We start from the raw sequence: 23,002 nt of genomic DNA, 5'->3' as shown, positions 1-23,002 counted from the left end.
ATTAAATTATATAAAACTGTTCTAGTATAATTTAGCTTCCTCGATTTAAAAGGAACTGTAATTATTATTAAAAAAATCAAAAGATAATTTTTTAAAAAATAAGAAAAGAATAAGAGAAAAAGAGGGAAGGGGCTGAATTGAAAAATAAATAGAAGAGGAGCTTGTTGGTAACCTACTGCACTTGGCTTTTTACTGTAGAAATACGAGGGGTCTCCTTGAGACTTGAAAGCGATGGTCATCGAAGACAAAGAGCTCCAAATTCAAAGAAATATGGCTATGGTAAGTAATCCGACGTAATCTATGACTTGTTGCTAGTGTTTATTTGTCAACGACATCGTAATAACACTCAACATCCTCTCGTGCTCACTACCATAGCCTCTATCGACTCCTACCTGCGCGCCTTTTACATGTTTGTTATAAGTTCCCATAGAAGCCCAGATGCGTGAAGAATGAGAACTTACATAATCAAATCTCTTTTCAAACACCCGTTTACCTTCTCTATCACAATCCGATCGAAAACAACGTCAGCACAGTACGTAGCATCGAGAGCTAGAGATGCTACATTTGAGAAGCTAATGGACAAGTATAAAAACTTTGTCAAGGTCATTGCCATTCAAGATTTGATTCTCTCAAACCCTAACAAAACTCCTCCATGCATTTCACTTGATTTCCTTTCAAAACTTTCTCAGAAGCTCCACCTGAACCGCGGCGCACCTTCGTTTCTCAGAAAGTACCCTCACATTTTCCACATTTTCTATGACCCCGCGAAATCCCAGGCTTTTTGCAGACTAACTGATACTGCTCTTGAAATTTCTCGCAAAGAAGAAGAAGTTGTCAATGCCTCATTGCCTCTTGTTGTTGATCGATTGGTTCGGCTTTTGTTTATGTCAACGTCCAAATCACTGCCACTTCGTGCTGTTTTTAAAGTTTGGAGGGAGCTGGGCCTTCCTGATGACTTTGAGGATTCGGTGATAGTGAAAAACCCGAACCTTTTTAGACTTTGTGATGGAAATGAACCCCATACACATGTTTTGAAGCTGGTTGGTGAATTTCCTGGTAATCATTTTACGGCAGCTGTTGAAAATTGGAGGGTTACGGAGTATTGTAGGGAGGACTGTAGTGTTGATAGAATGGACATGCGGTATAGTTTTAAACATGTGTATCCGCCAGGAATGAGGTTGAGCAAGACTTTCAGGGCGAAAGTTAAAGAATGGCAGAGCTTGCCTTATTTAGGACCCTATGAGGACTTGATGGACAAGAAGAAGAAGACTAAGGCAGGACTTAAGGGATTGGAGAAACGGGCAGTTGCTATTGTGCATGAATTCTTGAGCTTGACAGTGGAGAAAATGGTGGAAGTGGAGAAGATCAGTCATTTCAGGAATTGTTTCGGGATTGATATGAACATAAGGGATTTGTTCTTGGATCATCCAGGCATGTTTTATTTGTCTACTAAGGGGAAGAGACATACAGTTTTCTTAAGAGAAGCGTATGAGAGGGGTCGTTTGATAGATCCTAATCCAGTTTATGATGTTAGGAGAAAGCTTCTTGATCTTGTTTTTCTAGGGCGCCATGATATGCTGATTAGTAAATCAAGGTCCGTGGAGATTGACAAAAGCGAGGAGTCTGGATCAGAAAATGAGAATGTTGACTGAATTAACAAATTTTCAGTTGTGTAAGCTTTTGTTTACACATAGCATGGTCCAGTCACGTAGATTCAACATTTTGTGCTGTATAATTGAAGATTTCCAAAGTGGGGGAAGATGATCATTTGAACAGTTTTTACTGGGTACTAGTTCCGCATCCCTCTTTCCCTTTCTGATTCTGTCTGGGTCTTTGTTGTTGGACTTGGTTGTTTCTTGAATATGCAATTGTTTAGAAGATTGCAATTTGTATGTATGTGCATCAATATCAAACACATATTATCACTCCAACATGCCTTCCTACTATTTTATTTGCTATATCTTCACTTAATTCAATTCAGTTTTGTTAGATTTTGTTCCGAGGTTGGTAGAAGCAGCGATGTTCTCGGGCCATTTGAGAATAAGGTGTATCATGGCACCACATATAAGATAGCATGATTCACAGCAGATTGAACAGGTCATTCAGTACTTTGCTCTGAAAGAATGAGCTTGTCTCGGATGTAAACAGAAATGAATGATAATTTGTTGTGGGCCACATGATTATTGATTAGTTCAGTAGATATTAATTACATCGAGAAGAGCTTAAACTCCATTGGCACTTTTGGAAGTCAGATTTTTAAGAAGGGATGTAAAACAAAAATCTTTGTTTAAACTATTGATAGATAGTTTCTCATGCGTAATGGGTGCATAAATCATGATAATGTAACTTGAAAGTGATGTACCTGCAGAATAATATTCTTTTAGAATTGGCCCATTTCCTCTAACCCTGCTAGTTAAATTAGTTTTGATTAATGTTCTGGGCTGTTAAGAAAGCAAGACGACTCTAATGTCAATGTTCATTTCTTTTATGAATGAAAGGATCTTTTTCATCAAGAACCTTCTCCGATTACAGTTCTTTGCTGTTTTGATCCGTCACTCGTAAGTTTAATGCCTTATTTTAATGTTCTGCCTCTTGTTTTCACTCTTTGCAGCCCCCTTGGTCTCCGATCACCCAATCCTCGTGTTAGAAAGGATTGTCGTGCATTATTGAATTATTTATAGCTTGCTTGCTTCTCTAACAGGCTGACAAATTGCGCATCGAAATATCATTGAGCAGGCTCAAGCTAACCAGCTTCGAGCTATCCAACTTGTCATGAGTGATGTTTTCAAACCATTCTCCAGGAGGGCTAGGCTAACCTACTTCAAACCCACTTGTTAAAGATATGTTTTTAAGATGCTCATACACTGAAGGTGGAACCAAAAGGCTTGAACTAGAGGACTGCGGAACTTGAAGAAGGGTCCCTGGCACTATAGTCCGGATAAGTGAAAACATGGTACCTGTCATGTTTTGGGATGGAGAGGTTCATGCTGTCAAGGTTGTGCCACTGCTCTTCAACAACTTAGTGCAGGGAGCGATGATTTAGAGGAGCTTACAAGTTGAGATTCAAGAGCAGTAAGCATTTATGCATGTGCAAGGATTGTGAAGGCTTAGCTTAGTTTCTGTACCCTGTTAAGTCCTGAAAGTCTGTTGATATTGAAGCTTCTGTTAAATTGGGAAACATCCATTAATGCAGATGTTTCTAGTCAAGACATCTAAGATTTGTTGCACTAGAATAGGGATGCCTTGGTTAAATGCTCGTGTGTCTTGTGGTGTTTGTTTATTGTATAGAACATAAAAGATGAAGTGTATGTTTGTTTATTGTTTTTGTTTTTACATTTTAAAAATATTTTAAAAAAAAGTTGAAATATTTTTTATTTTAAATTAATATTTTTTTAACGTTTTCAAATTATTTTGATATGTTAATTATTTTGATATGGTAATGTTATAAAATAATTTTTAAAAAATAAAAAAAATATTATTTTAATATATTTTTAAGTAAAAAGTATTTTAAAAAAATAATTATTATCACAATTCTAAAATAATAAAAATTAAAAGAGGTTTCTTGATTGTTAATATTAAAATTTACTTCAAATCTATATTAATTGATTAGTTATAATTTAATTTTAAGATGATATTTTTTTATAAAAAAATAAATAGTTAAGTAAATAAAATAAAAATAAAAAATATTATTTATACAGTTAAATAAATCATCTTTAAATAACTAAGTAAATAAAATAAAAATAAAAAAAATATTATTTGTACAGTTAAATAAATCATCTTTAAATAACAATAATAATTAATTACTATTTAATCTCTAAAATTATAATTATTTCTTAATTTAATATTGTTGATATTGTGTTGATAGATATTTTTTAAAATATTTTTTTATTTAATAATATTTTTTATTTTTAAAATTTATTTTTGATATTAAAATATTAAAAAATTATTTTAAAATAAAAATTATTTTTTTTTCAAAAGGGTTTTGAAATGCAAATAAAAAAGGTGCTATAAAAACTATTTTCAAAACAGAAAATCAAATTTATAAGAACTTAAGTTACTTATCAATAATAATAACAGTAGTCAAATTAGACTTCATGTGAACTCCATTTCCCTCCCTTTTTCACTTCTCTTTTCTCAGCGGCTACTGAAGTCAGGTAGGTTCTTGCATTTTTCACCAATATCAAATTATCAATACTCCAAGAAAAATGCGGACACTTTCATGGCCAAAACGCCTAAAACATCTGCTTTTAGCATGCAAAGATGAAGCCCCCGTAACCCAAATCCACGCACTCATAATCACGACCGGTCTCTTCACCAATTCAAACTCCAATGGCCTCGTCATAGCTTCATATGCCCGCATTGGTGGCATCAAGTCGGCCCGCCACCTATTTGACAAATTGCCTCAAAGAGGCGTAGACGCTTGGAATGCCATGATCGTTGCATATTCTCGGAGATATCACTTGACTGAAGTCTTGAATCTTTACCATCAGATGGTAAATGAAGGAGTTAAACCCGATAGCTCCACTTTCACTGTAGCGATAAAGGCATCGTCAAGCTTAAAGGATTTGGAAGCTGGAGAGAGAATTTGGCGTCGAGCGGTGGATTTTGGATATGGGTGTGATGTGTTTGTCGGGTCATCTGTTTTGAATTTGTATGTAAAGTGTGGAAAAATAGATGAGGCTAAGTTGGCGTTTGATAAGATGGTGAAAAGAGATGTTGTTTGTTGGGCTACTATGATAACAGGACTTGTGCAGAACGGAAAGGTGTTAGAGGCAGTTGATATGTTTCGAAGGATGCGAAAGGAGGGGATCGAAGGAGATGGGGTTCTGATGTTGGGATTAGTTCAGGCTTGTGCTAATCTTGGAGAGTTGAAGTTGGGTCTTTCAGTTCATGGGCATGCGGTTAGGAAAGAGATGCTTATGGATGATGTTATTCTTCAAACTAGCCTTGTTGACATGTATGCTAAGATCGGTTATTTGGAGCTTGCTTCTCGTGTTTTTGAGCAGATGCCCCGGAAGAATGCTGTTTCTTGGGGTGCATTGATTTCTGGCTTTGCTCAAAATGGTTTTGCAGAGTATGCACTTGATTTGTTGGTTGAGATGCAGAGTTTGGAATTCAAACCGGATACGGCGGCTCTTGTTAGCGCACTTTTGGCATGCTCACAAGTAGGGCATTTGAAACTAGGCAAGTCTGTACACGGATATATTGTTAGGAGGCTTGGTTTTGAACTTGTTCTTGGCACCGCATTGATTGACATGTACGCAAAATGTGGATCACTTTCTTGTGCACATGCCATGTTTGATCGGGTGGATTCTAGAGACGTGATATTGTGGAATACAATGATCGCCAGCTATGGTATCCATGGAGATGGAAAGGAAGTTCTCTCTCTATTCCTAAAGATGAAAGAAGCAAACATAAGCCCTGATCATGCAACTTTTGCGTCTCTTCTCTCGGCTCTTAGTCACTCTGGACAAGTAGATGTAGGTCAATACTGGTTTAATGTCATGGTTAATGAATGTAAGATCCCACCAAGCGAGAAGCATTATGCTTGCATGGTTGATCTTTTGTCCCGAGCAGGACGAGTGGAAGAGGCTTATCAGCTAATAGAATCTATGAACACAGAACCAGGTTTAGCTATTTGGGTTGCCCTCCTGTCAGGTTGCCATAATTATAGGAACCTCTTATTTGGAGAAGTGGCAGCAAAGAAAATCCTTGATTTAAACCCAGATGATTTGGGAATTTATGCCTTGGTTTCAAACTTCTTTTCCTTGGCTAGGATGTGGGATAGAGTATCTATTTTAAGGAAGATTATGAAAGAAACAGGGATGAAGAAAGTTCCTGGTTACAGTGCGGTGGAAGTGAATGGAAAGCATGAAGCTTTTCTGGTGGAAGATAAGAACCATCACCAGTACGAAGAAATCTTGCAAATGTTGGATAGTTTGGATAATGAGATGAGAGTTATCAGACATGTCCCAGACAGTTTGCATGACGTTGAAGTAGTGAATTGAAATTTATTGATTAATAGCTTTGGAGATCCTGTTCTGGAAGGCATTTTTTGTCCTTCATATTAACAGCTTCTTGGTGCTATATTGGGCACACAAAAACTTAGATGCCCAGTTCCTGCATGACTCTCATCAAGCAAAATGATTCCCCTAAAAGTGCCAGTACAAATCGCTACCTATGCATATGGTGCAACTAAGAAGACAACTTTCCATGGGGATGTCTTACTCAGCTTGCCACGTTCTGAAGCTAAATCATTTTGGGCACTTGAGTTTTCACGCTGGCCAGAGAAAGGAAAGACCTGAAAGACCGGCAACTCAAAAGCATATATTTGTTTGATTGGCTCACAAGGACCAGGTTTCCCATCCATAATCAGAGGCTTTGTGTGACGTCTCATGTGGAACCTCGTGGGTCTAAACACTTTCGTCTCCCAATGGAGCATGCAGTCCAGTGTTTGGCATTACCAGGGTTCAAAAGATCGTAAACCCAAGCAGCGTGAAGTTTAGAAGAGCTGTGAGTTTTTTGCACCGAGGCTAGTCACGTTTGTTAATTTGACACGGTATAAAGACCAGAAAACCAAAAATAGTCAGCCATTTTGTCCTGTGCAGGTGTGTAGCGAGAAACATTGCAGCTCTTGAACATCAAATGCCTGACTGTAGTTTTCAGTGTTGATCAAGTCCTGCAGAATAAAAGGATCAGGATCTGTTATCTGCTTTACCTATTTGAACCATGGGGTTTGCCAATATCTGGTAAACCTACTCCATATGTGTTTCAATATTTGGCTTTTGCTGAGACTGTACGTAAATATAGGCACCCTCAAAAGAAAGGAAAGGAAAGGGACATGTGAGAGGAAGAAGTGAACAACTAGTTCCAAACACCCTTTCTTTGTTTCAAAACAAGAACACCATCAGCAATCTTAAAACACTTTCCCACATCAATTTGGCGAAAACAAGATGGAAAGAACTGCTGCTATCAAAATATTCCGACACTGAGCAATCCAACACATTCCCTATCTCTAAAAAGACGCCAGGTCCTCTTTTACTCAATTAAGATGCATCAACAAGTGACTGTTTCCATGAAATGAAGCAGATGTTTTCTGCAACATCTCCAGTGAAAAAAAGATATTGATTATCAAAACTTGATTGGCATCTTTTAAAATTTCTTCAAATCCTATGTCCTGTAGCTTGAGCCTGAAGATTTTGGTTGTCTTCTAACAATCGATCATATTCCAGCAATAGGTCAGCACACTGTTTCTGAAGGGAAACAACGTGTGCTTCAGCAGTTTCAATCTGCTTGTCCTTTTTCTCAGATTCCAGCTTCAACTTCTTCAAACTCTCTGATAGAGTAGAAATTTGTTCCAGTAGAAGCTTTATTTCCATGGAAGCTTTGTCTTCCTTCTCTTTAAGCTGCATTTTCTCTTTCTGAAGCCTTTCAACTTCCTCTTTAGAAGATCCCACACATCTCCTCAGCCCAATAAGTCTCGAAAGATAATGATGCATCCGATCAATTAAGAACCCAAGAAACAGGGTAAAACCTGCACAATCAAGTTCAAACCATGAAATACACAGTAGTGAACTCAAAGAAAGAAGCCATGGAATAACTTAACTACTGCCACTAAAACTAGAAAGAGCTCAGCTCGGACATACAAATACCGGAAATGTTGTTAGGCAGAGGTTCAACAACTTCTTGATATCCAAACTATCATGCTGGCAATCACATGACATTTACATAAACACATGATCAATTTAAAATTTCCACCAACATCATGTTCATTTCTATTTACTAAATGTTTGATGTTTGATTACTCTAAACTTTCACATGATTAGATCTGGATGTGACCATGCTCTACTCTATTTTTTCTATCAAATTATAAAAGCTACATATCTTATGGCGCACGGCAGTTGATCCATCACAAATTCACTTCTCCAAAGAATCAGAGAGACAAGTAGCTAATCTGGGGCACGCTTTATTGAAGGGCCAAAAGAGACTAAGTGGCATGTGTGATCACTATGAACTCCATGGAGCTCATTGACTCTTCAAATAAACAGTATAGATCTTCCGACACAAAGTAGTTGCACATGATTTAGTTTCCAATATTTCTCCTTTACTCTTTGCCTATCCAAAGAAAGTCCTCATCTTGTCATGGTGAACATGGAATAGCAGATTGCTTATACAATATGAGATGGTTATCTCAGACATCTATGCTGATCATCATTTTGTATAGCAGATTGCTTATACATTATGAGACATCCTCCATCTAGTTTCACATTCATCAATGGCAGATAATCATTTCCTCAGGTATATAAGCTCATTATCTTCACCATTTCATATGTTCTATTTGAGATGTAAGAGTAACCATGATACATTAGCACATCGTGCTAAATCCATAAAGGAAAACACTGAAATGCATAAAAGGCCATGGTGTTCAGTCTAAATCATTTAGATTTATTACCTACAAGCCTCCAGAAAAGTTCACAGTTAATCACTTTCTAATTCTTCCAAATGTAATATCAAGCACGTGCAACATCGGATTAAATTTGACAAAAACAATAATTCGGTGCAAGGATCAATACACAATCTCTGTTTAGCTTTCTTTTGCTAGAATCATAATCTATCCATAGTATAAAAGAGATGATGGAATTCGAGGAGAGGAAATTATCCCGAGTTCTTTGCAATTTGAATTATTGATTAATTTTATTAATTATTTCCTATAATTGTGACATTTTATCATTCATGTAAATAGTTTTTTACTTGTTATGTCATAATTGTTAATTAGGCGTATGGATTTATTTCTAGGACTCTTACAGGGTCTTTCGTGTCCCTATATAAGCACTCTTGAATGTTGTACAAAGGAGTCCAATTTATGAATTAAACTGAGAATTTTCATTGTAATTTTGAGAGGTGGATCTCCTCTTTTTTCTATGTTCTTGTGGATTCAAGTACTATTATATTTTATCTTTTCTTCAAACCCCTTTCCCTTAGAAGTCCATTTCGTCCTAAATCAGGAGACCACAAAGATAGGAAGACAAACAATCCCTAACACTTGCACGCATACACCAAAACAGACTCAACTTTTGAAGGCAAAAAGATGTTAATTCAGCAGCTATTGTTAACGACACCTTTACTGTGAAATGGTATTGACACTCCAAAAAAGTTTAACCACACTCCCACTATTCTATACTTTGATACAAAAATTAAAAACAAAGGTGAAACAATGGGAGTGTGGTTCAACATTTTTTGGATTACCAATATCACCTCCCCTTTAGCTGCAGTAGAATGCATACTTTTCTAGCAAAAGCTCCATTTGGCATTGTCATCCCATGGGACAGCAGTGCAAATTCTAAAATTTTGAGGAACTTCCCTAAAACTCATCCCTTTTGGAGTGCTATCCTGCGAGCACCAACATCAAACAAATAGTAATTAAGACAAACTTGTACACACTCATGGAACATATATATCCCTATAAAACCACTCAGACTCGCACTCTCGAAATTGTACTCAACTTTTTAAGGCAGAGCACACTTCTTGAGGTAGATCATATGCTGAACCACATATTTAATCAAATCTAGGATCAGCACTTCTATCAGTAAACATAAAATCACATTCAGAGCTGGAGGGGGGAACTATAACTACCAACAGTTGCTTCACAATCCATAAGCAAACTTTTGGGAACAAGGAATGATGCTTGTATGGTTATTTCCATCCCCTTGAAAGTGCACATCTACCTTATCCAGCAAACAGAAGTGCACAATTTCACTGATGGTTTCCCCTTCTTTTATTTTATTCAACATTTAATAAGAATATTTTCAACAAAGAGAAACAAGAAAAAAAAGGTTAATGCTACCAGTTATAATGGCTAAAGCTGGTCAAACATCACCAGAACCTTTCAACATCAACCCAACAAAGTTCACATATTTCCTTTCCAGCTCATTTAATCAAAGATGCACGATAACAGCATTCTAAGTTGCATTAACTTAAAAGAAACAGTAAAGCAACGCTATTACCTCAACTAATATCATCCTCGAACAAGAAAAGTCAGAAAATGAAATAGCATATTCATTGAGTGAGTTTAGTGCTAATGAAAGAAGAATCAAGACCAATACTTGTTGATCGTTTTGTAAATCTTACAAAATCAGTGGTGCATATACTGTCTATAAATTTCTCATAGGTACAAAAGGTGGTCCATGAAAGAAATGATATTCTATGTTGAACTGAGTAAGAAACAGTAAGGAGATGCTATTACTTCAACTAATATCATCACTAAACAATGAAAGTCAGAAAATGAAGTAGCATATTTATTGAGTGGGTGTACTGCTAGTGAAAGCAAAATCAAGAACCGATACTTATTGGTTATTTTGTAAATTGCAACCTTACAAAACCGGTGGTGCATATACTGTCTCTGTAAAGTTCTCATTGGTACAAAATGTGGTCTATGATTCTCATCTCAATTTGCTGCTGCACTGTGAACAGCTATTCACACGCTCAATAATATCTTACCATGCGAGGCTGGCCATGCAGATAATTTCTCATTGTACTCTTACTAAATGCATGGTTTCCCACAAAAGTGTACGCTATCAAATTATGCATCCTTAACTCAAACTCCCCATCACTTCTCATTAATGTACCTCCAATGGTCTGATTTTCCACCTTTTAGATTCATAAGCAATAATGTCTCAGGGGTTTTATCTACTCGAGAGCTACCACTTCCATTTGTAATCTAAAACTCAAATGTCAATGAGGTTCATATGCTCTACATATTTCTAATGATTATAGCCTTTTCTTATGGGCTTGTGCAATACAGTTAAGTGATTAGATGATGCAGAGACTTAACATTAATTGAGTTCATAATTGCAAAACACAAGTTTCCATCCAAAACAACATTACCAAACACAACATAAGAAGCTAAATGCAAGAAACACAAAGAAGCAAGCAAACACAGGGTCCAAAGAAGAGAATAGGATGATACCCATGAGTGATGCCTCAAGCAAGTGGGTTCTCCATAGGACCTGATCCATAGGTGACATTGTACCAAGCTTTGCGCCCTTATTTTGGATCTTGACAATGTTCATGAGGCTAAAAAAGAGAATCACAGACATGGTACCAGCAATAGTTTTCACTGTAGCCGGACGCTTTCCCATCTTCACCTGATCCAAACTCTTTATCACCAACTCTCTCAGTGGCCCAATCTTTACCAACAGCAAAAAAGCCACAGCTCCCTCAACAAACAGAACTAAGAACAACAACTGAATCATCTCCGCTGCTACACAACACAATACCTATCCACAAAACTAGATTATATCTTTAGGAAAGGGAGAATTTTTAAGCTACAGATCATAGATTAAAGCAGAAGTTACAAAAAAAAAAAAAAAAGCTTTTTTCCTTTTTAATGGAAACCCATTTGTCGTTTGCATGTGATGTGAGCTAGAACAAGTGGATTATCTGTGCTTAATAGCACCGAAAATTTTTCAAAAGAAAGGAAAGTTTGTAGGAAGAGTTACAAAAATCTATTTTAGTTCATGTAACTAAGTATCAATCTTAAACAGCTAAAAAAGAAACCAGTTCTATATCTAAAAAAAGGTTTTAACGCTACAGATCTGTGCAATTAGCTCTAGTAAGGAAAAGGTGGAAGCTTTTTCTAAGAAGCTCCTCTAGTTTTTTCCTAGTAGTGTAGTTTGGGGATTACTACGGGGTGATTATGCAAAAGGGTTTGCTTTTGCCAGGCCAACAGAGATCAGGAAGCAAAAAGTGGGAAGGAAATGGCAAAATGGGTATCAGTCAAAAGTGAAAAAAAACCCAAGAGGGCTGGAGAAAAAAGTTATCAGGAGGTGCAAAAGCAGGGCATTAGGCCTGGAAGCAGAGTTACCATGTGTGTAAGCAACAAGAATACAGTGCTTGTTAAGGGAGTGTTTAGACTAGTAACTAAGATGATTGTTGTCCTGCTGTTAGGTTCCTTTTACTTTTTGTCTTCGCCCTCTGATTGGAACACAGAAGAGCTGTTGTGTTGTGCTCTCTTTTGTAGAAAGTGGATAGTTTTGTTGAAAGAGAGACTTGCTGCTGGACCTTTCAGACAGAACTCGTTGATAACCTGCACAGTACAACGCGACCCCCCTCGCTGTAACAATGTAGCCATGTACTGCTCGTATCTGTCTACTAGTGTATGTGACATGCCATCACAAGCAGACCTGTTCAGGACATCATGAGGGCTGGCTGGGCTGGTTTCGGCCGAGATCAGCCCAAGTTTGCTCTCTCCTATTTAGGCTTGGGCCCACCTGACCTGGATTTTTGGGCTTTGTCCAGGCCTTGAACTTTCTAGCTTGACTCACTTTACATCCCTCCTCGGTGGATGAGCCATGTGCCTTCTTGAACTGGCCGTGCGTCTCCTGGGATGGAGGATAGAGCTCGTAGCCCCAAGCAAAACTCTCATTTTCTACCAAACTTATACCAATTTATCTACTTTTGAGCAATTAAAAAAAAAAAGTTAAAGAGCTTAGGAAAATAATGTAACATATGAGTGAATTTATTTTAAATTCAAGTAGTATTTTTTATTATAATTTCCTTATTCTTGTTTTTCTTCTCATGTGATTTGGTGCTCTTACTAATTTTTTTATCTACACTTACAAGTAATTTTAAAAACAAATACTAGAAAGGCTCAGGAAAACACTATAACATGTGAGTGAATCCACTATAGAGTTAAGTAGTATTTTTTGTTATGATCTTCTTATTCTCGTTTTTATTCTTGCGTGATTTGGTGCCTTTATTGACTTTTTTTTGTGCACTTGCAGTCTAATTAAAGCTTCAACTTGGTTTTATTTGTTATAATTTTGCATTGGGATGTGTCAATCACTAGGTATTAAGAGGTTCTATCCGTGAATAGATGTGGTTGGTGTGACAGATTGCTTTTTGGAAGGGCTAGATAGGAATCAGCCAACTTGAGCTTGGTTGATCATGACTACATTTTAAGGGTGTGTGGTGAGCCATTTACGATGTGGTTAGGCTGGCTTTATTCATCAAGAGAGTAGGGGTTGGTTTGTTGAGATTAGACATTTGATTACTTTGGTATAATTTTTATTTTTTATACCTCTATTGCCTCTTCTCTCATGCCCAACTATTGGTCCCAATTTGCAGGAGAGTGAGGCCTGGTTTATTGATATTAGACATTTGGTTGCTTTAAGACCTCTGTTATCTTTTCTCTCTTGCCCAGTTGTTAGTCCCTATTTGTTGGGAAATGGGTACTGGTTTGTTGAAATTAGATATTTGGTTGTTTTAAGATGAATTTTATTTTTGTACCTATGTTGCCTCTTCTCTCTTGCCCAGTTGTTGGTGTTGGAATGTTACAAGATAAGGTTCTGTTTCATTTCTAGTTTGGTTTCCTATCTAGTTCCCTTTTTAATTCCCAGTTTATTGCTTTTTATATCAATTATTTGCCTGTGATGAATAAGATGTTTATGTATTAAAAAATTCAGTTGCTTTATTTTTTTCTTTATCTTGGAATTCGATCGACATCTTTTTGTGAAAAAGATATATAAGCTCTTTTCCCTGGGTTTTGCTCTTATTTGACATTTTCAAAACTTCTTTATTTTGTTATTGTTTTTTCAACCAAGTAGTTTTATATTCTCTTATCGTTTATTGTGGTAATTGGTTTCTTAAAATGTGATTCTTAATTTTTGCTTTTTTTTTTCTGCTTTTTTTTTTTCCATTTGTACTTCTGTTTATTTGATAAATGTTTATCCTTAACTTTTTGTGTTTGTGCTTACGAGTTTTGGTCCTCTCAGGACTCTGTATTTTTATATTTGGAGAGGGAGCTTCATTATATTAGTTACCTATCAATCTTTTGTCTATAAGTAAGCTTGCTTCTTCTTTTTTCATGTTTATTCAAAGAGTTATATGATCATCTTTTGGTTTTTATGTTGTTCTTGGTTCCAGATTTCTTGTCTGGATTATTAGATCTGATAGTTTTGGTCTTAGAATTAAATGCTACCTTTTGGCATCTCTACTACATAGGGATCTAATTTCTTTTCTTTTTATTTGTTGGTTGCACATATATGTTACATCAACATAAGCATGCTCATTTAAATTGATGTTTTGGATTGTTTGCTTAGGCCTTTGAATTACTTGCATGTTTTTGGTGTTTTCTTTTTTTATCTTTAAGGTAGGGGCTCAGCTTCTTTTCTCTGCTTTGCTGATGTTTAACTTTTTGTTTTTCAGTTGCTATTACTACATATCTATCTAACCTTTTAAGTGCTTTCATTTTTACAGCTTTAGGAATTTCCATCTCAAAAGGCTTGCTTTTCCAGCTTAGTATACTCTTTATCTTTGTTTGTTGGTTATCTCCTTTTACCTTCTTTGTTTTTTTTTGCATATTTTTTCCTTCTTACTAATTTTTTTTATTTTTTTAATAATCCATCAATCGTCTTTTGTGTTCATTAGGACGACTTTGTGATAGTGTTCAAAGCACTCATTCATACAAAAAAAAAAAAACCAAATTATGCATAGAAAATATGCTTTCATTACTCATCAATTCGCTTTGCTTAGTTTTATGAACTCGAATATCTTATTACAAAATTGTTTAGCTAATCAAGTTTTCATTTTTTTCTAAACACCAACTCTTTAAAAGTTATATGCATTGTGTTTTTTAGAAAAAAATTTGAATCCATGAAAAATGTGAGATTTTTTTGAGATTTGAAAAATATAGGATTAAGGTAAGGGATGAGATATAAGACTTGCTTAGACTTTTCAATATTGATATGGATGCTTTAATTTTGATAGTGTTAAAAAGATTAATTTAGCCATGTTATGTTAGGTTTGGCTTAGCATTGCAATGGAATTAAAAAAAATATTAACATCAAATAAGTATTTTTATTGTAATCCATCTATTTATAAGCTGTTTTTTTTTTAATAACAAGTTCATCTCCATTAACATGTTTTTATATTTATTTGACAATTTTTAAAGGTTGTTGGCCTGCTAGAAGTGAGGGTTCTTTTATGTGCAATTTGATTTCAAATACCTTTGTTAAATTTTTTCAATGTCATTTGGAGTTTGTCAGGTTAGTTTGGCACTTAGTAACCCCTTTCAATTTCTTTTTTGTTTCTGTTCTCTATACTACTTTCTATATTGGGATTGGTCAAGTTCTTTTACTCTTGATATGGTATTCAATATTGCTTATATTTTTGGTATGGAGTTTTCTTGTTTTAAGTTAATAAATGCTTATGTATGGCTTATGATTGGGTTGTATTGTATTATGTTCTTGGTTATTGAGTTCTTTCGGTTATGGTTATGTTTCAGTTTCAGAATTAGGAGTGGTTATGCACCAGCTACATCGAACAAGGATTGTCATTAACCTCTGCAATGTGATTCCATTGTGGTGTCATTCAACTCACGTATTTATCTCGATGTTGAGTATTTATTGAGGTCATTTTATGTACCTTGGTTTTTCTATTGACGGTGCTTACCTTTCTTAGTATTATGTTTGGTTTATTTCATTTTTAATATGCTATAAAAGGTCATTGGTATTAGTAAGAAGTTATAGTGCATATAATATTCTTAGCATCTATGCATTAGAAAAAAAAAATGTTATAAAGAAAATGTTGATTGTAGCATCATTGAGCTATCAAGGTTGCGTTAACAATATGTTATATTATAGGTTGCCTTAATACAAGTCTACAATAGTCAATAAATTTTATACTAATGTTGAAAAACACAAATGTGATGTGTTCTTCATTCTAAGATAGAAGCAACTTGAACTCTAGAAAGGTTCATTTCTCATCTAATATTGGATCCCTCTCATTGCATGGTCTTTTATTGCTTTTTGTGTTTTTAGAATTTATGTGTCTTTCATGTTTATTTTGATATGTATTTTTCTAGCGTGACTTCTGCTTTATGAGTTGCTTTGCAAATCCATGATAATTATTCTATTTGGTGAATATCTACTATGATGATTTTAGTAATGTTTCATTTTCTATTTTATGTGATAGTAGTTGGCTTACACTTTTTATTTGATTGATTTTGGAGTTGAATGTCAGTTAATAATCATGAAATAGAAGCATTGAATCTGATTTGTAAATAAGTGGTGATGAAGTGACTTACGATGTTCTGTCATATTTTATTTACCAATTTGAAACTAGGCATGTATAGTGGTGTGTACGCTTTACTAAACACATCATTTGTCATTTTGCTCCTTTGTATTCCCTTATTTTCTTAGCCTTAGCAAAACTTTCTTAAAGATTTTTAAAGATGGTCGCTGCGAAACGTGAGCTATGTATCTAGTTGGTACTAAGCATTAAATGCTTGCCTTCTTTTTTTTTGCCATAGTTTGAATTATAGAACAATATTATTACATAGGCATGTTGAGTGAATGATTATGATGACATTATATTATTTACACATTTGTGAAATACTAACTATTAAGAGTTATTATCTCAAATAAATGCATCTAAGATAAGACGTTCACAATATTTTTTCATTTCTAGCCTTATCTTTTGCAAGTTAGTATGGCCATGGTTATATTCTTCTTTTTTTTTTATCAACCTTGGCTATCTCTTTCCTTGTATTTTTTATGAAAACTCGTACATACAACATATCTTTAAAGCTTTTCTTTTTATTTATCATATTACTAACTTAAATATCAAGGAGTCTTTTACACCCAATAAAAGGCTTGTTTTGTAAGTGTTCCTGACCATCTAATATATTTTTTCATCTTTAAGTTTTCAACCTAATTATAAGTAATGGAAAGGTCTAAATCTAGAGGGGTTTGCTCCAAACCTGTTAGGGGTGTTGTTTCTGAAAGACTTTGAAAAAATATATGGTTCAAATTTTTTTTTCCTACATGATTTTTAGTTTTTTTTTGTCACAGCAACAATTCAAAATATTATGACATGAAAAAGTGACAAACCTTCTTATCTCATATGCATCATTAACTTCTCTAGATCTTCAAAAACTAGCACAATAATTAAAAATGTTCGTAAAACTCTATTGACCATATAAGAGCAACTAAGGGCCCTGCCTTTTTCTAAGTAGGTGACTTCATTGTTAACCCCATAAGTTACAATATAATTCTATTGCATGTACACAACTCTAATTTCAATGAAGAAAAAAAAGGTCAAAACAATATGCAATAAAGTAGAAAAAGACATTGTTACTTCCCAAACTCATAAAAGCCACTCTCGACATCATAAAAAGTGTTCTTCTTTAAGTAGGTGCTTGAAATTAAATAAATAAAAAAGTCAAAATATAAGCTAGCATGCAATTGTAGTTGTAAAGGCAATCATTGTCATTGTCATCACTCCTCACCTTAGATATTTGATATTATGAACAAAAAAAGAGAATGGAAGGAAGTAATATATAAGGTCATACAAATCCTTAAAGTGGAAGTGTTTAACCTTCAATTGTAAAGCAAGTGTTAGATAATAATTTATTGAGAAATTTCATTGTTATAAAAATGAGCTTAACTAATTACAATAAACTCATAGATCTAAAAATCACATAAAAATTATACATTAACAAAAAACTAAAAGAGGTGATGCTTTCATTATGAACCACCTCACAAATATTATCTATTGGATTGGTATTTTTTTATTGCCTTTGTTTTTCTTTACCAAAAAAAAAATCTAAAAGAGGTGGTGTTTTTATTATGCACCACCTCACAAAAATATTATTCGTTGCAATAGTTTTTTTGCCTCAGTTTTTTTTATAAAATTTATATTTTTTTAATTTTATCTTTTAACATTTAGTTTATTAAATATTAAGATTCATGATTTGTTCCAATTTGTTTTTATGTAGTTATTTAAGTCTCGTGACCTGTGTTGCGGGTTAGTTTAGTTAACTTTTTTTTATTGGATTTTTTTTCAACTTCATCATTCAATATTATGTTTATTAAGAATTAGGCTTCATAATTTGATTTAGTTTACTTTCTATTAGGTTATATCGATTTTATGATCTAAATCATGAATTTTACAAGTTAACCTAGGTTAACTCAGGTTATTTTATTATGTCCTTTTTTAAATTGAATTTTTTTTCAATTTTATTCTTTAACTATGGGTTGATTAAGGATTCTTGTAACACCTCAAGTTTTCTTAATCAATATTAAGCATAACTCATGATATATCATTATAACAATATCAATTATATACACACTTCACAATGTTTTTATTTTCTAATAACTATAGTGATACCTCATCTTCAACAATATTCAACTAATTAAATTCTTAATTTATCAATGATAAGGTTTTCTATTTTTTAATGAAATTTTAGTAAAGTTTCCCTGTAAAGAAGCTCTTTTAAAAAAATTATATCTTGTCATAAATAAAATATTCTCAATCTCAACTCAATATACATCAATAATAATCATATATGACCTCAATCAAACATTCAATCCCTCCTTAAAACTTCATTTCATAATAATCATATAAATATAAAATGCATAGGTTTGAACATTAATATTATTTCTAATTATAACCATTTAAAATTACATATTTATAAGACCATGACTATCCACACAACTAACTGCTTACTTATAATAATCAGGAATACATCCTAAAAATATATATAAGATTAATTACATAGAGCATTTGTAAAATTACAAAACATCATATAATACAAAATCTATATATACTAAAACTAACAATAATTGTTAGGGTACATGATAAGAAGAACCTAAAATACACATTTAAAATAATATCAATTGCAACATTAACTATATTTACATGTAAGTGTAAGTTATAAAATAAATGCATGTAAAAACTATTTTATTTCTCTAAATCAATTTCCTCAACATAATCATTGTCCTTATTCATATAGTCAGCCAAACTAATTTTGCATAACAATAACCTTTGTTTTTATGGTCGGCTCACTTATTATCTAAAATATTAGCTCCTGCTCTCGTAGCCAATTAATTAATATATATTTTAAGAAATATCTACCCTTGTTTCTGCAGTCAACTGAACAATTTAGTAATAATGAACACTATATTTACGACAGACCAAATCGTTAAGTTTCAGAGAATAACAACTCTTGCTCCCGCAATTAACTTATAGTTTAGTCCCAACTAAATTTAAGAATTCATAATCTTTCTTATATTATATTCATTAATCCTTGCTCATGCAGCCAGCATTGTTTACCAGTCTCAATTTGAGTATAACTACAAACAATTTAAGATTTAATCAATACAATTGCATATTAATAAAAATTAATAATTAGAGTATCTAGTAGTTACCTGAACCACTAATCAAGCATGCTTCCTCTATAATAGGTCATGGCTCTAATGTACCTATTATTCACATGAAACTTCCTTGTCATCATCCTATACCAATTCATTATATATAATCTCTTTGCATACTAGTTAATACATTTTCATCCATAATTTCAATCTTATATATTGTTTTTTCCCATTGTTTCCTTCTAACAAGCTTCTTTTATAATTTCTCATGTTACGTCTAAATTTTCCTAACTATCTCCCTAATATGCCAAATCTTTCATTATAAACAATTAATGTTATTTGTTATATACTTATTATTCTCCCATCATCATTTCATTCTGTTTTCATATCTTAAACTTTCATATACTTTGTTAGTAGCAAGTATACTTTAAAGTATACATTAAGTTTCATTTATGAACTTACCCTTATTAACATAATTTTTTTAAAACATAATTCAAAAAACACAAATCATATATATTTCTTACCAAAATTTTCAAAGTACGTAAGACTTTGTATAATCAAAGTTTCATCATAAATAAGTATATAACTGGTTTCTTCATTTTAAACAATTCTCATCACAAAATTGCATATATTAAATACATAAAACTTATCATTTTACAACACTTAAATACATGTAAACATTCTTTAAAGATATTTCCTATAATAAGTCAACCACTACTTCATGTGCACACTAGAAATTCTACTTCAATTTTAATAATTTATTCACTTCATCTACTCATTATATCATTCCTTATACTAATCAATAACCAATTCGAGTTTTCATTGATTTTTTATCCAAGAATCCTAATTCATAATTTACAAAAGTTCAATCAATTTAAGATATTAATCTACAAGAAACTTATCTACTGAGGTTACAACATCTTACCAAGCAATAATCAAGACTCTAAACCCTCACTAATTGAAAATTTTCCAACCTTTCTTTTTCCTCCAAAATTGTTAAATTGTTCTCCCTTTTTCTCTACTCCTCTCATTTGATTTCTTTCCTCCGATTAGTGTTCAAATGCTTGGTTTGATGTTTTCCTAAGATTGTCACTCAAATTATATGTTTTTCCATGGATTTTTATCACTCTCTAAAGCCCTTCTTCCTTCATTTTTTTTCTTTGTTTTTGGCTGGCCAAAACATATGAATGCGTGCATGCGTGCGTGCGCCAACCTTGTTATAAATTTCTTTTATATCTCTCAATAGTAATTTTTTATATTTTTCAGATAAAATTTTTCAAAATCCTGACACCTGTCTATATCGAATTTTACCCAAGCTATTTTGAATTTCATTAAATTACATATCGGTACTTTTAGTTCCATAAAATCTACTTCCATTAAAAAAAAAGTATATGTATTTTTTATTTTCCAAGTATTTTTTAATTATTTTTTTTATAACACCCGTACATAATATTTTACTTTAATTCTCAAAACTATCATTATTCTTATAATTTAATTATCACTTTACCCATTTTACATAATATTTTCTTTTATTATTTTTATAGATTTGTTCAAGAGTTTACATAAGGTTATTCCAGTCTCATGAGATGAGTCGCAGGTTTGACAGGGTAACTCGGGTTAACCCGGGTATTTTTTTTATTTTTTTTCTTTCTATGAGGTTATCTCGATCTTATGATCCAAATCATGAGTTTTGCAAGTTAACCCAAGTTGACTTAGGTTTTTTTGTTTTTGTGTTATTTTTTTAATTGATCTTTTTTAATTTTATCTTTTAATATTGGATTGATTGAGAATTGAACTTCATAATTTGCTTTGATTTAATTTTTATAAGGTTGTACTTATCTCATGACTTAGGTCGTGGATTTGGTAAATGAACTATGTTAACTTTGTCACTTGTTTTGTTCTTTTTTAATTGATTCATTTTTCAATTTTTATCATTGTTGAATAGGAATTAAGTTTCATATTTTTTTTTGATTTACTACTTTATATAAAATTATCATGGTCTCATGACCCAATTTGTGAATTTGTACGGTGAATCCAAGTTGATCCGGGTCAATTCAATATATTATTATCTCAATATTTTTTAGAAGAATGTTGTCTTTAATTTTTTATAGTCAAAATATATTTTTACCATTTGTCTATGTTGTCTTTGGATCCATTAAATTGATTAAGTCATAATGAGTCAAGCCCGCATTGTTTAATTTTTTTTCTAATAGAAAAGGCATTAGCAAACGTTTAGACCTTTTTTTTACATTTAAATTTTTCTTGATCTAACCCGTAGTATGGACAAACAATCTAGTACTACTATAAAGTTGATAATACAAGATATTTATGCCACGTATAAGAGATGTGATATCATAATTTAGATACAAGATCTATTACTGATTTCAATTAAAAAATAAAATACTTATAATTTAATTATGAATAAAAAGATTTTTACTCCTAATAAATCAAACCATTCACAATTATCAAAATTAGAAACATGAAGATGTTTTTGCGAAAAATAAAACACCACATAAATGTTAGTGTATATGCCTCTTATAGTCAATTAGTCAGTTACACATGACATTGACTTTCTTCATATAATATATTTAATATATCAATAAAAACTTATTTATCTTTAATATTCATTAAATATTTGATTAACAAATCCAGAGTAAAGATAAAGACATTAAGTCAAAAATAATCTATAAATTAAATAATAAAGTTGTTATAATTATGAGATTCATATTGTATCAAATTATTGTTTCTAAAATGCCCCAGGTCGATGCTCTATTAAGACTAAATATTAACTAGAGTTGTTAAGACGGATACTTGTTATGTTTTTTCTTTTATAAAATGAAGCAGTTATTCTTATAAACTAAGGTATAAGGGACACCTATAACTAACATATAGTTGTTTATCAGATGACATGCACACTGAACTAACCCATATTAAAATTTCATATAAAAAATCACTTATGTATATGAAAAAACTCATATGACAGTTTTGTAAATGATCATTAGATTTAAAATCACTAAATTATTTTATATAAAAAATCTTATATTTTAATCAAGCTACACGTTATCCTGATCAAGGATAACAACGAGATAAATATTAGGTATAACATGAATTATATAAAGATATTTAAGTAATTAAAAGATGAAGCAACTCGGATATATTTATAGAAATTCTTATACTTAATTTTTTTTTTTAAATTACTGTATCAGCTACATTTACATGTTTTGATAAACCCAACAATAAACTTGTAGAACTGTGAATCCAATCACTTTCTCAAATTGCGTTGTAGCACGTAATTGTGAAAGTAACACCATAGCTAGCAATAAATGGTGACAACCAAAGAACAGAGGGGCCTTCATTTACTACATGTGGATACATTTCTCCATCCCACGGTTCCACCATTTTTCAAAGCAACACGAGCACCCGGTTTTTCTTATCCTTTCACACGAAGCAACAAAGGTGGTGGTCGTCGTTACTTGTTAGGCATACAATTCAGCATTTACCTGCGGAAAATTCATCTCAGCATACATCTTTTTTCTGTCTGAATTATACACACTATTTTTACCCATCAAGCAGGCCAATTTGGAATTAATTTCCACGTATACACGTGGTTAATGGTTATATTATATACTTTTATGCACAGACCGAGACCCTTGTCCAGCAACGAAAATTTATTTTAGAGAAAATAATACAGTACAATTGCTCAAGTGTGGAGGAGGCATGGAGCCCTACCTTGCCTGTAGTTTGATATATTCCATGCTTTATAATAATCTCTTTCAAAATTTTCTCGTCCACGAAAAGGCAATCATCAATAACTCCAAACAACTCCCCAGAAGTTTACACATGCGGTCAAT

The 23,002-nt window shown here is 32.9% G+C and overlaps 3 protein-coding genes across 4 annotated transcripts; 2 read left to right on the top strand and 1 right to left on the bottom strand.

Moving 5' to 3' along the window:
• Positions 1-132: 132 nt before the first annotated feature.
• LOC105125754 (Ubiquitin carboxyl-terminal hydrolase family protein) lies at positions 133-3,212 on the top strand. 2 transcript variants are annotated; one of them, XM_011026335.1, is made up of 2 exons: positions 133-1,786; positions 2,702-3,212. In XM_011026335.1, the coding sequence occupies exon 1, from the start codon at positions 450-452 to the stop codon at positions 1,650-1,652; it is 1,203 nt and encodes a 400-aa protein (XP_011024637.1). In that variant the 5' UTR covers positions 133-449; the 3' UTR covers positions 1,653-1,786; positions 2,702-3,212. The 2 variants fall into 2 exon arrangements, with proteins under 2 accessions (XP_011024637.1, XP_011024638.1); XM_011026336.1 differs by lacking the exon at positions 2,702-3,212 and adding an exon at positions 2,612-2,644.
• Positions 3,213-4,028: 816 nt separating this feature from the next.
• Positions 4,029-6,836, top strand: LOC105125753 (Tetratricopeptide repeat (TPR)-like superfamily protein). Its single transcript, XM_011026333.1, has 2 exons — positions 4,029-6,513; positions 6,609-6,836. The coding sequence occupies exon 1, from the start codon at positions 4,206-4,208 to the stop codon at positions 6,006-6,008; it is 1,803 nt and encodes a 600-aa protein (XP_011024635.1). The 5' UTR covers positions 4,029-4,205; the 3' UTR covers positions 6,009-6,513; positions 6,609-6,836.
• Positions 6,837-6,865: 29 nt separating this feature from the next.
• Positions 6,866-12,120, bottom strand: LOC105125752 (B-cell receptor-associated protein 31-like protein). Its single transcript, XM_011026332.1, has 2 exons — positions 10,967-12,120; positions 6,866-7,534 (listed from the first exon to the last, which is right to left on the bottom strand). Exons 1-2 carry the CDS (start codon positions 11,250-11,252, stop codon positions 7,164-7,166), a joined length of 657 nt encoding a protein of 218 aa, XP_011024634.1. The 5' UTR covers positions 11,253-12,120; the 3' UTR covers positions 6,866-7,163.
• Between the last annotated feature and the right edge of the window lie 10,882 nt (positions 12,121-23,002).

This window comes from Populus euphratica, unplaced genomic scaffold, assembly GCF_000495115.2.
Source record: "Populus euphratica unplaced genomic scaffold, PopEup_1.0 scaffold58.1, whole genome shotgun sequence".
Lineage (NCBI taxonomy): Eukaryota > Viridiplantae > Streptophyta > Magnoliopsida > Malpighiales > Salicaceae > Populus > Populus euphratica.
The sequence above is the reverse complement of the archived record's forward strand: the minus strand, read 5'-3'. Positions and strand labels throughout refer to the sequence as shown.